A 15,513-nucleotide genomic window follows, 5' to 3' on the forward strand; every position below is an offset into this window, starting at 1 on the left:
GTCGTGCGAGGGCTGCTCTTGGATGTTGCTTCGAGAGTTGCTTAGTGCTTCACGTCATTAAACTGGACCAATTGACGGGCAACACGACAGCTCAGTGACTATCACTGTTTGCTGTGCAGTTACATGGACCCGGGTTGGATCTCCAGCTTGGGTCAGTGTCTGTGGGAGTTTGCACATTCTCCCCGTGCTTGCATGGGTTTTCTCTGGGTGCTCTGGTTTCCTCCCACACCCCAAAAACGTGCTTTTAGGCTGATTGGTGTTAATAAATTGTCCCTAAATTGGATCTCCCTTAATCTGGCACACATATAATTCCCTAAATTTGCACCCCCTTTATTGTGGAGTCCACTAGATGTAGACAAAAGTCGTAGGTAGAAGAAGGATTGGAATGAGGCACTCACTGAGTGTTAAAATGGGCGATGCGGGCTTGTAGGGCCGAAGGGCCTGTTTCCTGTGCTGTGTTGTTCTTTATTGTATTTTAAAAAATTAAACAAAACAAGCAGTATTAATACTACATATATGTTAATGCATAAAATATATACCATATATATGTTATGCATTCAGTTTCAATCCTTGCTTCCCCCAAGAATTCTCCTTATAAGACCCAGTAATCTTAAAGCCTTTATGGACCACCCATAAGTATGCCACAGCCATCTAGAATTTACTTTTAATTCTCCTCGTTCGCGCTATTCATTTGGAGAAGCTATTCATTTGCAATGACATAGGGAGGTTAAGGGAAGGGGATATTAAGCAGAAATTTATGGAGTTGGGGTGGAAACTTAAGGCCAAGTCGGACAGGGTGGTTATCTCGGGACTCTTGCCTGTGCCACGGGATAGTGTAGAGTGGAACAGGGAGAGGGAAAGTTTGAACTCGTGGCTGAGGGGATGGTGCAGGAGGGAGGGGTTCAGGTTCTTGAGCAATTGGGGCTCATTCTGGGGAAGGTGGGACCTCTACAGGAGTGATGGTCTACACCTGAATCAGAGGGGAACCAATATCTTGGGGGGAAAATTTGCTAAGGCTATGCCGGGGGGTTTAAACTGATTCAGAGGGGGGGGTGGGGTCCTGAGTAGCAGGGGTGAAAGTGAGGGGGGCACAGATGGGGACTGCATTGCACGGCATCGTGGGGGTGAAGTGGAGCAGGGTTTGAAATGTGTATACTTTAATGCGAGGAGTATTCGCAATAAGGTGGATGACCTTGCAGCGTGGATCAGTACCTGGGACTTTGATGTTGTGGCCATTTCAGAGACATGGATAGAGCAGGGTCAGGAATGGTTGCTGCAGGTTCCGGGGTTCAAATGCTTCAGTAGGAGTAGAGAAGGAGGTGGGGGGGGGAGGGGTAGCATTATTAGTCAAGGATTGTATCACGGTGTCAGAGAGGAAGTTTGATGAGGACTTGTCTGTTGAGGTAGTATGGGCTGAGGTTAGAAATAGGAGAGGAGAGGTCACCCTGTTGGGAGTCTTTTATAGACCTCCTAAAAGTTCTAGAGAGGTTGAGGAAAGGATTGCGGAGACGATCCTGGATAGGAGTGAAAGTAATAGGGTAATTGTTATGGGGGACTTTAACTTTACTAATATTGATTGGAATAGCTGTAGCTCTAGCTCATTAGAGAGGTCAGTTTTTGTACAAAGCTTGCAGGAGGGTTTCTTGACTCAGTATGTTGACAGGCCAACTAGAGGTGAGGCTATATTGGATTTGGTGCTGGGAAATGAGCCAGACCAGGTGCTAGACTTGGAAGTTGGGGTGCATTTTGGTGATAGTGACCACAATTCGGTTACGTTCACCTTAGTGATGGAAAGGGATAGGCAGGAACCTCGGGTCAGTAGTTTTAGCTGGGGGAAGGGTAATTATGAGGCTATTAGGAGAGAATTAGGAAGCATAGGTTGGACTAGGAGACTACAGGGTCTGGGAACGTCCGAAATGTGGAGTTTTTTCAAGGAGCAGCTACTGTGAGTCCTTGATATGTATGTCCCTGTCAGGCAAGGAGGAATTGGTTGAGCTAGGGAACCGTGGTGCACTAGGAAAGTTGATTCGCTGGTTAGAAAGAAAAAGGAGGCTTATGTCCGGATGAGACTTGAGGGCTCAGGTAGTGCACTAGAGAGCTTTAGATTGGCTAGGAGGGAGTTAAAGAGAGAGTTAAGAAGGGCTAAAAGAGGACATGAGAAGACTTTGGCTGATAGGATTAAGGAGAATCCTAAGGCGTTCTATAGATATGTTAAGAACAAAAGGTTGGTTAGGGCAAGATTAAGGCCAGTTAGAGACAGCAGTGGGAATTTATGTGTGGAACCGGAAGAGATTGGAGAGGCATTGAACCAATATTTCTCTTCGGTGTTCACGCAGGGGGACATAAATGTAGCTGTGGAGAACACTGGGTTACAGGGTTGTAAACTGGACAGTATTGCAATTGATAAGGAGGATGTGCTAGTTATTCTTGAGGGTTTGAAAATAGATAAGTCCCCTGGGCTGGACGGGATTTACCCTAGGATTCTCTGGGAGGCAAGGGAGGAGATTGCAGAGCCTCTGGCTCTGATCTTCAGGTCGTCGTTGGTCACCGGTATAGTGCCAGAAGATTGGAGGTTAGCGAATGTTGTCCCATTGTTTAAGAAGGGGAACAGAGACTTCCCCGGGACTTATAGACCGGTGAGTCTTACTTCTGTTGTGGGTAAGGTTTTAGAAAAAATTATTAGGGATAGGATTTATAGTTATTTGGAGAGTAATGAAATGATTAGAGATAGTCAGCATGGTTTTGTGGAGGGTAGGTCGTGCCTTACTAACCTTATTGAGTTTTTTGAGGAAGTGACCAAAGAGGTGGATGGGGGTAAGGCAGTTGACGTGGTATATATGGACTATAGTAAGGCGTTTGATAAGGTTCACCATGGAAGCCTTCTGCAGAAATTGCAGATGTATGGGATTGAGGGTGATTTAGGAAATTGGATTAGGAATTGGCTGGCGGATAGGAGACAGAGGGTGGTGGTTGATGGTAAATATTCCACATGGAGTTCAGTTACGAGTGGTGTGCCTCAAGGATCTGTTTTGGGGCCACGCTGTTTGTAATTTTTATAAATGATCTGGATGAGGGTATAGCTGGGTGGATTAGTAAATTTGCTGATGACACCAAAGTCGGAGGTGTGGTTGATAGTGAGGAAGGGTGTCTTAGTCTACAGGGAGACTTGGACAAGTTGCAGAGCTGGGCCGAGAGGTGGAGGATGGAGTTTAATGCGGAAAAGTGTGAGGTAATTCACTTTGGCAGGAATAATGGATGTGTAGAGTATAGGGCTAATGGTAGGACTCTGAATAGTGTGGATGAACAGAGGGATCTAGGTGTATGTGTACATAGATCCCTGAAAGTTGGGAATCAAGTAGATAGGGTTGTTAGGAAGGCATACGGTGTCTTGGCGTTTATTGGTAGGGGGATTGAATTTAGGAGCCGCAGCGTCATGTTGCAACTGTACAAAACTCTGGTGCGTCCGCACTTGGAGTATTGTGTGCAGTTCTGGTCCCCACATTATAGGAAGGATGTGGAGGCTTTGGAGAGGGTGCAGAGGAGGTTTACCAGGATGTTGCCTGGTATGGAGGGGAGGTCCTATGAGGAGAGACTGAGGGATTTGAGGTTGTTTTCGTTAGAAAGAAGGTGGCTGCGAGGGGACCTTATTGAAACATATAAGATGATTAGAGGTTTGGATAGGGTGGACAGTGATAGCCTTTTTCCTCGGATGGAGAAAGCTAGCACGAGGGGGCATAGCTTTAAATTAAGGGGTGGTAGTTATAGGGTGGATGTCAGGGGTAGGTTCTTTACCCAGAGGGTGGTGAGGGATTGGAATGCCCTGCCTGCTGCAGTTGTAAATGCGCCTAGTTTGGGGGCGTTTAAGAGATCCGTGGATAGGTTTATGGATGGAAAGGGTTTGGTTTAGGTTAGAGGGTCATTGTTTTTTAACTGGTCGGCGCAACATCGTGGGCCGAAGGGCCTGTTCTGCGCTGTAATGTTCTATGTTCTAAGCTTCTTTGTTTAATATCTCTTGACTGTGAATGCCTCAGTCCTTGTTCTTGTTATGTTTTCAGTGCTTCCCACCAATTATGATGATTGATTTATTTGCCACAAGGCTCTGTGAGAAACACTGTCAATCTTCCATTAGCTGCAAGTTAGGCAATCTTTCAGCTCTGTTTCCCTCGTGAATTGCAAGCTGTGAATGAAAAAGTTGAGCTTTTCCTCTGCTTACAGTGCAGGCTGAACAATCTGTCAGTTCCTTTGGCTATCATCTCTCACTGAACTGTAAACTATGGGTCTGAACTACAACAGTGGCACAGTGGTTAGCACTGCTGCCTCACAGCGCCAGGGATCCGGGTTTGATTGCAGGCTTGGGTCACTGTCTGTGTCTGTGTGGGTTTCCTCACAGTCTGAAAGATGTGCTATTGAGGTGCATTGGCTATGCTAAAATTACCCCTCAGTGTACTAGAACAGGCACCAGCTTCAAGTGGCGTCTAGGGGATTTTCACAGTAACTTCATTGCAGTGTTAACATAAGCTCACTTGTGACACTAATAAATAAACTTAAAACTAAAACTGGCAGCAAACATCCAGATAAATTGAAACCACTTTTCCTAAGGTCCACCATCTCTCAGACAGTGATACAAATGACCTGTTCCCAGATAGAAAGGCATATTAACTACACATATAACTATTAACCAAAGCTTTCTTTAATTCTGGAAAACTCACTGAAAAACTTATCCTTTTACTGCAAAAAGTGTAAAAGACATATCTCAATGTGACACTACCAGAAGGATGTGGAGGCTTTGGAGAGGGTACAGAAAAGATTTACCAGGAGTCGCCTGGTCTGGAGGGCATTAGCTATGAGGAGAGGTTGGAGAAACGTGGTTTGTTCTCACTGGAGCAACGGAAGTTGAGGGGTGACCTGATAGATGTCTACAAGATTAGGTGGGGCATGGACAGAGTGGATAGTCAGAAGCTTTTTCCCAGGGTGGGAGACTTAATTACTAGGGGGCACAGGTTTAAGGTGTGAGGGGCAAAATTTAAAGGAGATGTACAAGGCAAGTTTTTTTTTACACAGAAGTTGGTAGGTGCCTGGAACTCGCTGCCGGGGGAGGTAACGGAAGCAGATACGATAGTGAATTTTAAGGGGCGTCTTGACAAATGCATGAATAGGATGGGAATAGAGACATATGGTCCCCGGAAGGGTAGGGGGTTTTAGTTCAGTCGGGCAGCATGGTCGGTGCAGGTTTGGAGGCTTGAAGGGTCTGGTCCTGTGCTATAATTTTCTTTGTCCTATCTCTAGTTGTTTACCTAAGTCCTCTTTACCGATCTTTTGCTGACAAAGGATCACCTAGACTCAAAACTCTATTCTCTCTCTACAGATGCTACCAGACCTGCTGAGGTTTTCCAGCATTTTCTTTTTTGTTACCTATCTTTCAAACTGGTAATTTTGTAAGTCAACACAGCCCCAACCTTTTAAATGGAATAAATGCCAAGCTTGTTTGAATTGCATTTAGATCAAAATGCGTTCTCACATTTTCAATTTATAACTTTAATTTCTCAAGCTATAATTTTAAAAAATTTGATTTATTGTCACATGTATTGGAAGACAACGAAAGGTACTGTTTCTTGCGTGCTATACAGACAAAGCATACTGTTCACCGAGAAGGAAAGGAGAGGGTGTAGAATATAGTGTCACAGTCATAGCTAGGGTGTAGAGAAAGATCAGCTTAACATGAGGTAGGTCCATTCAAAAGTCAGATGGCAGCAGGGAAGAAGCTGGTCTTGCGTTGTTACGTGATTTCAGACTTTTGTATCTTTTTCCTGATGGGAAGAAGAGAATGTTCGGGGTGTGTGAGGTCCTTGATTACGCTGGCTGCTTTACCGAGGCAGCGGAAAGTGTAGACAGAGTCAGTGGATGGGAGACTGGTTTGCGTGATGGACTGGGCTACATTCACAACCTTTTGTGGTTTCTTACGGTCTTGGTCGGAGCAGGTGCCATACCAAACAGCAATACAACAAGGATGCTTTCTTTGGCGCATCTGTAAAGTTTGGTGAATCTTAGGGGACATGCCAAATTTCTTTAGCCTCCTGAGAAATTAGAGGTGTTGGTGGGCTTTCTTAAACTATAGTGTCAGCATGGAGGAACATGGAATACATTCAACATTTGAATGATCAACTAGACGTTCACAATACTATTACTGGATGGAACTTAACATAGGCAGAAAGAAACCAGGTAGTTTCAGTTAATCCTGGACACATTTAACAGCAGCAATAACAGTGGAATCTAACTCCTGCAGACACTTATGAGCCCGCTGATGTGCCAATAGATTAGATGACTGAGTGAAACCCTTCCCACATCCAGAGCAGGTGAATGGCCTCTCTCCGGTGTGAGTCCGTTGGTGTATCAGCAGGGTGAAAGACTTTGTGAATCTCTTCCCACACTGGGGGCAGCTGAACGGTCTCTCCCCAGTGTGAACTCGCTGGTGTACATTGAGGTCAGAAGTCTGTCTGAACCCCTTTCCGCAGAAAGTGCAGCTGAATGGTTTCTCCTCTGTGTGAATTCGCTGGTGTTTCTGGAAGCTGGATGACCCAGTGAATCCTTTCCCACACACGGAGCACGTGAATGGTCTCTCCCCAGAGTGAGCTCGCTGGTGTTCAACGAGGCTGGACGAACGGGTGAACCTCTTTCCACAGGAAACGCAGCTGAATGGCTTCTCCTCATTGTGAGCTTGCTGGTGTGACCTAAGGCCAGACGACCAAGCGAATCCTTTCCCGCACACGGAGCAGGTGAAAGGCTTCTCTCCAGTGTGGAGTCGCTGGTGCTCAGTGAGGCTGGACGACTGCCTGAACTGCTTTCCACAGGAAGCGCAGCTGAATGGCTTGTCTTCGGTGTGGATTTGCTGATGTGCAGTCAGATGGGAAGACTGCCGGAAACTCTTTCCACAGAGAGTGCAGCTGAACGGCCTCTCCTTGGTGTGAGTTTTCTGGTGTGACATGAGGCAGGTTGACTGAGTAAATCCCTTCCCACACACAGAGCAGGTGAACGGCTTCTCCCCAGTGTGACTGCGTCGGTGGATTTCCAGCAGTGACGGATAATAAAATCCTTTACCACAGTCCTCACATTTCCAAGGTTTTTCCACAGCGCCAGCCCCAACATGACTGCGCTGATGGATTTCCAGCTGGGATGGATAACTGAATCCTTTACCACAGTTCTCACATTTCCATAGTTTCTCCATGATGCACTGGCACACGTTCACTTCAATATGTGTATCCCAGTGTTTTTACAACAGAATAAAACTATATAAAAAGGTTGCAGCACAGGAGGAGGCAGTGACGCTGAAGTTAGAAATCATTCCTCGGAAACAGAACAGGCAAACATTTTTCCTTCTCCCTTCAAAAGGCCGATGATAATCAGGTCCTGAGAAATCGAGTGACTCTGTCAGATCCTGATGGAAAATTCACTTTCTATGAAGAGAAATTTAAAAAATCATCACTGTAAGTACAGGATAGACAATCAGATTGGACACTTGTAGTTTTTACATAAGTGTCTTCCTCTCTGGATCCCCTACAGCTGTTGAGGCTCATCTCATACATTCCCCATCCACATCCCTGTGATTAAATCCAAGCCTGCTGCAGATCCTGCACATTTACTTAGGCTACTCCCAGTTTTATTCCCCTCCTTTTACTCTAGCTTGATTCAATTCTCCAGCCCCTTGCGTGTGTGTGCAGAGTGACAATGACAGGGTGGCACAGTGGTTAGCACTGCTGCCTCAGAGCACCAGGAGACCTGGGTTTGATTTCCAGCTCCGGTCGCCGTCTGTACGCAATCTGCACGTTCTCCCCGCGTCTGCGTGGGTTTCCTCCGGGGCTGCTCCGCAGTCTGAAAAACGTGCTGGTTAGGGTGCCATTGGCCGTGCCAAATTCTCCCTCGGTGTAACCCGAACAGGCGCTGGAGTGTGGCGACTCGAGGATTTCCACAGTAACGTCATTGCAGCGTTGACATAAGCCTACTTGTCACACTGATAAAGAGACTTTAACATCAACTTCACCTGTAATCAATGAATCAGTGCTCTCCTCTCCTGGTCATTGGGACCCTGAAGCCCCGCCCACTCAGCCCCCAAAATGGCGGCGTTCTTCCCTCCACTGGAAACAAATGGCGGACCTCACACTGGGTCTGCTCTCCGGGGGGGGGGGGGGAAGAAAAGTCCCCGATCTGTAAGTGTTTTATTCGGGATTGCCGTCCTTTACTGAACCCTCAGGGTCGGGTCCCCGGTTGCCATCTCTCCGGATGACCGAACGGTGAACAACTCGCTCCGCAGCGCCAGCCCTCAGCCTGCGCATGCTCCAAGAAACCGCGCACGCGCAGATGTAACGGTGAGCGGCTCGAGGACAGCTCTTATTGACCCGCAGGGAGGAGGAATCGCTGAGTCGACCTCCCAACCTGGTCCTCCAGCCCCGCCCCTTCTCCGTTCACTCCGATTGGTTGGAGGACCAACCGTTCCGACGGCGTCCTCCAGCCCCCGCCTCTTCCTATTGGTCTGGAAGCGCCGTCAATCAAGTCGCTAGGGGGAAAAAAATGGTGATATGGAGCATGCGCAGTATTGCCGGACGCTGGCGCTGCGTCCAAAAGACGTTAGAGCTTGCGCAGTGTGCCCCAAGAGTTCGGGAACATGCGCAGTGTGAGTGAGGGCCTCGGGGGCTTGTTTGTCCCGGAGAAGCGGAGTCAGCGTTAGGCGGTGGCTGGGAGGGTCTGGAAACACTTTGTGGATCCGCAAACCCTTCAGAATCATTGTCAGCTCCCCTGGTTTGCAGCTGCGGGGCTTCTCCCTCCCTCCCGGGAACAGACCCATGTTAACGGCCCCATCCTGGCTCAGCCACTGGAGGATGGTTCACATCAGAGGATGGGGGAGGGGACAGTAAATAAGAGGTTACACTTTGGACTCAAATCAATGAGGACTCTGATCTCTGGGAAGGAAGGAAACCCTGGGAGGATTCACAAACACCCGCTGGAGAACCCAACATCCCAATAAGACCCATTGGTTTTATTGCCTGTCTGCAGACAGGAGCTGGAGAACGGAACCCAGACAGAGGAGAAGGAAGAAACTGGAAGTGGAGGAAAGAAATGGTGAGATGGGTTTGGATTTCAGCCCAGGAGGGAGGGAGAATGTGTGGGACGAGGATTTGGAGGAACAAGAGAGGAAAAAACTGTTGCAGAGAAACTAGAATTGTCTTCAAAATTTCTAGTCAGCATTGAAATTAATGGTTTTGTAAATTCTTTTTACAGGCTATTTTTCAGCTTGAATTGTCACGTCAAGATCGGCCAGGGCAGTTTCCTTCATGAGGACATGCATTTCATTGGGTTTTGAATTTAGAAGGAGAAATGATTGTCTGTTGATTGTGGGAAAAGATTTCAAACGTCAATGTGGAGAGCTCCAAGAAACAGACATCCGAATTCATCACATTTAGTCAACTGGGATAGAGCTTTAATCACACAGCCTGAAAATATACTGCACCATTTCCATCAGGGCAAAACCATTCCCCTGTTGGCTCTGTGGGCAAGGTTTCAACTGATCAACCAACCTGAAGAGACACAGGAACACTGGCACCATGGAGAAACCATGGAAATGTGGAGACTGTGGGAAGGGATTCAGTTATCCTTCTGAGTTGGAAACCCACCGACGCACTCACACCGGAGAGAGACCTTTTACCTGCTCTGTGTGTGGGAAGGGATTCACTCAGTCATCCAGCCTCTACACACACCAGCATGTCCATACTGGTGAGAGGCCATTCACCTGTCTTGAATGTGGAATGGGATTTAATGCTTTATCAACCCTCCGGACTCACCATCTGGTTCACTCTGATCAGAGACCGTTTCAATGTTCTGACTGTGACAAGAGCTTTAAAAGCCGGAAGGATTTACTGATACACCAACGCACTCACACTGGGGAGAGGCCCTTCATCTGCAAAGTGTGTGAGAAGGGATTCACTCAATCGTCCCACCTCCTGACACACCAACTGGTTCACACTGCTCAGAGACCTTATAAATGTTCTGATTGTGAGAAGACGTTTAAAAGTAAAAAGGATTTACTAAACCACGAGCGCACTCACACTGGGGAGAGGCCATTCACCTGCTCCGTGTGTGGGAAGGGATTCACTTGTTCATCCCACCTCCTGACACACCAATTTGTTCACACTGATCTGCGACCTTTCGATTGTTCTGAATGTGAGAAAAAATTTAAAAGCAAGAAGGATCTTCTGAAACACCAGCACACTCACACTGGGGAGAGGCCATTCACCTGCTCCCTCTGTGGGAAGGGATTCACTCGGTTAGCTCACCTTCTGAGACACCATCGAGTTCACACTGGGGAGAGGCCTTACACCTGCCCTGTGTGTTGGCAGGAATTCATTGATTCATCTGACCTTCTGATACACCAGCGAGTTCACACTGGGGAGAGACCGTACGTTTGCCCCGTGTGTGGGAACAGGTTCACTCAGTCATCCCACCTGACCACGCACCAACTTGTTCACACTGATCAGAGACCTTTTGAATGTTCTGACTGTGAGAAGAGATTTAAAAGTAAACAGAAACTGCTGGCACATAAGCGGGTTCACACTGGGGAGAGGCCGTTCAACTGCTTTGCCTGTGGGAAGGGATTCGCTCAGTCAAACAACCTGCTGAGACACCAGCAAGTCCACGTGCGACAGCAGGGGTTGGATTCTGCTGGTGTTGCTAATCAGATCCAGGACTGAATGTTGTCTGGATGCTTGTTTCCAGTGGGAGTTCCACAGTTTTGTGGTATATATATTCAACAATTTAGACTATGGAAAATGATCACAAAGTTTGCAGATGATAGAAAAGTTGCTCATATGGTTGACAATGAGGAATAAAGCCATGGACAGCAGGAAGAGAAAGGACTGGGTCAGATGGACGGACAAATGGCAAATAGAATTCAATCTAGAGCAGTGAGAGATGAATTTTGGATGTTAAAAAAGATATGGGAATGAACAAAAAATAGGATGATGTTGAGAATTATGGAGGAACAGAAAGACCCTGGAGTGTTTGTCCAAAGATCCCTGAAGGTGGCTGGACAGATAGATCATGTGGTCAAAATGGCATTTGGGACATTTTCCTTTCTTGTCTTAGACCTTGACTATAAGAGCAGGAAGATTATACTGGAACTTTATAAAACACTGGTTAGAACACAGGTAGAGTACTCAGCACACTTCTGGTCACTGCATGAGTAAACTAAAAAATGAGACATGATTCATTAATTAGTATAAAATGAGTTAAATTGATAATTTGATATAATTGCAGTTATTTAATTGATTAAATCAAGGAGATAAAGATTAACTAACAAAGCTTCAACATTGAATAAGTCTTAATATTTCATTAAATTAAAATCTGCTTAAATAATATGGGTTAAGAAAGTCATTTTATTAACTCCCTATAAAAATAAGGTGACTCCAGGAAAATGGAAAAGAGTGATCGGTGAGTAGCTGACAAATCTTTATTTTAATCTTAAGTTTATTTTTTGTTAAGTCCTTTTAATAATTAGATTAATAAAGACACAGTAGGACATCCCCGTCCAGTGGAGTGCACATCCTGTTCCACGTGGGAAAAACAGGAGAATTCTCACATGCTGGGCACCCGCAAGTGCAGGAAATGCTTTTATCTGGACCAGCAGAAAGCAAAGGGGGAATGGTCGAGATTCCATGCTTTATATGTGTTATATATCAACGATTTAGACTTTTAACGCGGGGGCATGATTAAGACATAGGCAGTCTTGTGTTTGACAGTGAGGAACAAAGCTGTAGACTATGGAAAGATAGTAGGAGACTGGATGGGCAGAAAAGTAACAAATGGAGATCAGTCTGGAGAGATTTGAGATAATAAATATGTTTGGTGAGGATAAAAAAGGCAAAAGGAAAACATATTAATGTATAATAGTGAGACATGTAGAGGAACAAGAGGGTCATTGGAGTGCATGTCCACAGATTTCTGAAGGTGACAGGAGAAGTAGATAAGGTGATCGAAAAGGCAGACAGGATACTTTCTGTGATTCACTGAGACATAGATTACAAGAACCGGGAATGTTTCCAGAATTTTCTGTTGATGAGTGGTCACATCTCTCTCCATGGGTACTGTTTAGAACAAAGAATAAAGAACAGTAAAGCACAGGAACTGTAAAGCTTCAGCTCCCCCAAGTCTGTCGAGACCAACTGCTTATCTCCCTCCATACCCTGCCTGCTCATGTGTCTATCTAGAAAAGGCTTAACTGTGGCTAATGTATCTGCCTCAACCACCTCACTTGGCAGTGCATTCCAGGCCACCACCACCAACCTCCGGGTAAAGAAATGTCTTCCGCACATCTCCACTGAACTTTTCTTGAACTTGTGCCCCCTTGTAATTGTCATTTCTGCCCTGGGGGAAAAAAAGCTTCCAACTGTTTACCTTATACCCTTCAGAATTTTATAAATTTCTGTCAGGTCGCCCCTCAGCCATTGTCTTTCCAGGGAGAACAATCCCAGTCTATTCAATCTCTATTTCTTTTTAATTACAAGATCAGGGCAGGTTACTCTGAAGCAGCCTAAAGCACTAGTTAAGCCACAGCTGGATTACTCAGTCAAGTTCTGATCACCACATCACAGGAAGGGTGTGCTCACATCAGAGAGGAGATTTGCCAGGACTGGGGACTTTTAATTATGAGGAAGGATTGATTAGGCTGAGTCTGTGGAACAGAAGAGGGTGAGGTTTAGCTGAGTTGTATGAAATTATGAGGGCTCAGATGGAGTGAGTAGGAAGGATCTATTTCATTAACAGTGAGATGAGTAACCAAGGCTTTAGTTTTAAGGTAATTATTAGAGGATTGGGAGGGATTCACTAAACCATCCCTTCTGATGAGACGTGAGCGAGTTCCTTTTCTTTCTTTGTTCTTGGGACATGGGTGTTGCTTCTAGGCCAGTATTTGTTACCCATTCTTAATTGCCATTTCAGTGAATGGCTTGGTAGATATTTCGGAGGGTAATTAAGAGTTAACCACGTTGCAGTGGGTCTGGAGTTATGTAGGCCAGACCAGGTAAGGACGGCAGATTTCCCCTTCCCTAAAGAACCACCGTGAACCAGGCGGGTTGTTCCGACAATCATCAATGGTTTCATGGTCATCGTTAGACTTTTAATTCCAGAACTTTGTTGAATTCAAATTTCGTCATCTGCCATGGTGGGATTCGAACCCAGGTCCCAGAGCATTGCCCAGTGACAGTATCACTATGCTACGACCTCCTCTCACACTTGGGTGAACCTGTTCACCTGCTACAAGTGTGGGAAGGGATTCATAAGAACGTAAGAACTAGGCACAGCAGGAGGTAATTCAACCCCTCAAGCCTGTTCTGCCATTCAGTAGTATCATGGCTGATCTTGTCTTGGCCTCAACAATACTTTCCTGCCTATTCTCCATACATCTTCAACCCATTACTAATTAAAAATCTGTCTATCTCCTCCTTAAATTTACTTACTGTCTTGACATCCATCGCAATCTGGGGCAGAGAACTCCACAGATTCACAACCCTTTGAGAGAAGTAGTTTCTCCTCAACTCTGTTTTAATTCTGCTACACCTCATCCTAAAATTATGACTTCTTGTTCTAGATTGCCCCACAAGTGGAAACATCCTGTCTATGTCTACTCTGTCTATACCTTTTATAATATTATGTCTATCAGTTAGATCTCCTCTCATTCATCTGAACTCTAGAGTGTACGCCTAAACTGCTCAATCTGTCTTCAAAATGCAAACCCCTCATCTCTGGAATCAATTGAGTGAACCTCCTCTGAATTGCCTCTCTTGCCACTACATCCTTCCTTAAATAAGGGGACCAAAACTGTGCACAGTGCAGTCTCACCAATGCCTCGTATGGCTGCAGCAATACTTCCCTACTTTTATATTCTATTCCATTATTTGTAAGTGCCAAAACTCCATTTGCTTTCCTCGTTACCTGCTGTACCTGCATATCATCCTCCTGTGACTTTGCACGAGGACACTCAGATCCCTCTACACCAAAGCACCCCGAAGTGTCTCCATTTAGATAGGCCTTTCGATTTTTCTGACCAAAATGGACAACCTCACACTTGTCCACGTTAAACTCCACATTCTCACCTAACCTATCTGTACAGAATCATAGAATTTTACAGCTCAAGAAAGAATCACCCAGTCGTCCCATTCTCCAGCCCTATCAAAATCAATCACTTTCAAATATGTATCTGGCTCTCTTTTGAAACCCTCTATGGAATCTGCCTCAGCCACTCTCCCAGGCAGCGCATTCCAAATCCTAACAACTCTCTGAATAAATAAGTTTCTCACTTCATCTCACTTCTAGCTCTCTTGCTGACCCTCTTGAAATTGTGATCCCTCGTCACTGCCGTACCAAATAGTGGAAACAGAATATTCTTCTTTACGGGGGTGGCGATGGCGATGGCCTAGTGGTATCGTCGTTAGAACTATTAATCCAGAAACTCAGCTAATGTTCTGGGGATCTGGGTTCGAATCCCGGCCACATCAGATGGTGGAATTTCAATTCAATAAAAATATCTGGAATTACAAATCTGCTGATGACGGCGAATAGTAGTCATGATGTGGGTATGCCGGCGTTGGACTGGCGTAAACACAGTAAAAAGTCTGACAACACCAGGTTTTAGTCCAACCTATTTATTTGATAATATTCTCACAAGCTTTCGAGGGGTTACTCTCTTCGTCAGGTGAATGGAGAGTTCTGGCCTCAGACAGAGCATATAAAGCACAGACAGTTTAGAGATTACTGATTAAAATGCGAATCCTTACACCTAACCTGCTGTTCAAGACCTGAAGTGGCTGACAATGTGAGTGGTAGGAGCACTGATCACAGTTTAAAGAGATGTGTATTGTCTCCAGACAGTACAGTAAGTGAGGTTTTGCAAACCCAGGCAAGTCACGGGGGTTACAGATAGTGCGACATGAACCCAAGATCCCTGTTGAGACCGTCCTCATGTGTGCGGAACTTGAGGACGGTCTCAACAGGGATCTTGGGTTCATGTCGCACTATCTGTAACCCCCGTGACTTGCCTGGGTTTGCAAAACCTCACTTACTGTACTGTCTGGAGACAATACACATCTCTTTAAACTGTGATCAGTGCTCCTACCACTCACATTGTCAGCCACTTCAGGTCTTGAACAGCAGGTTAGGTGTAAGGATTCGCATTCTAATCAGTAATCTCTAAACTGTCTGTGCTTTATATGCTCTGTCTGAGGCCAGAACTCTCCATTCACCTGACGAAGAGGGTAACCCCTCGAAAGCTTGTGAGAATATTATCAAATAAATAGGTTGGACTAAAACCTGGTGTTGTCAGACTTTTTACTGTGATGACGGCGAAACCATTGTTGATTGTCGAAAAAACCCATTTGGCTCACTAATGTCCTTTAGGGAAGCAACTCTGCCGTCCTTACCCCGTTCCGGCCTGCATGTGACTCCAGAGCCACACAGCAATGTGATTGACTCTCA

The 15,513-nt window shown here is 45.7% G+C and overlaps 2 protein-coding genes across 2 annotated transcripts in view; one reads left to right on the forward strand and one right to left on the reverse strand.

Annotated features, from left to right (window-relative positions):
* The window catches only part of LOC145363530 (uncharacterized), a 97,967-nt gene that overhangs the window by 77,325 nt on the left and 5,129 nt on the right, over positions 1 to 15,513 (forward strand). Inside the window, 2 exon segments of the mRNA XM_080218719.1 lie at positions 8,246 to 8,360; positions 9,561 to 11,192. Coding sequence (XP_080074845.1) covers positions 8,246 to 8,360; positions 9,561 to 10,736 — 1,291 coding nt within the window. The 3' untranslated portion in view covers positions 10,737 to 11,192.
* LOC145363677 (uncharacterized) lies at positions 5,555 to 7,222 on the reverse strand. The gene has a single exon (XM_080218894.1). The coding sequence runs from the start codon at positions 7,220 to 7,222 to the stop codon at positions 6,230 to 6,232; it is 993 nt and encodes a 330-aa protein (XP_080075020.1). The 3' UTR covers positions 5,555 to 6,229.

The sequence above is a fragment of the Carcharhinus amblyrhynchos genome, unplaced genomic scaffold (assembly GCF_965287045.1).
Source record: "Carcharhinus amblyrhynchos unplaced genomic scaffold, sCarAmb.v2.hapA scaffold_39, whole genome shotgun sequence".
NCBI lineage: Eukaryota > Metazoa > Chordata > Chondrichthyes > Carcharhiniformes > Carcharhinidae > Carcharhinus > Carcharhinus amblyrhynchos.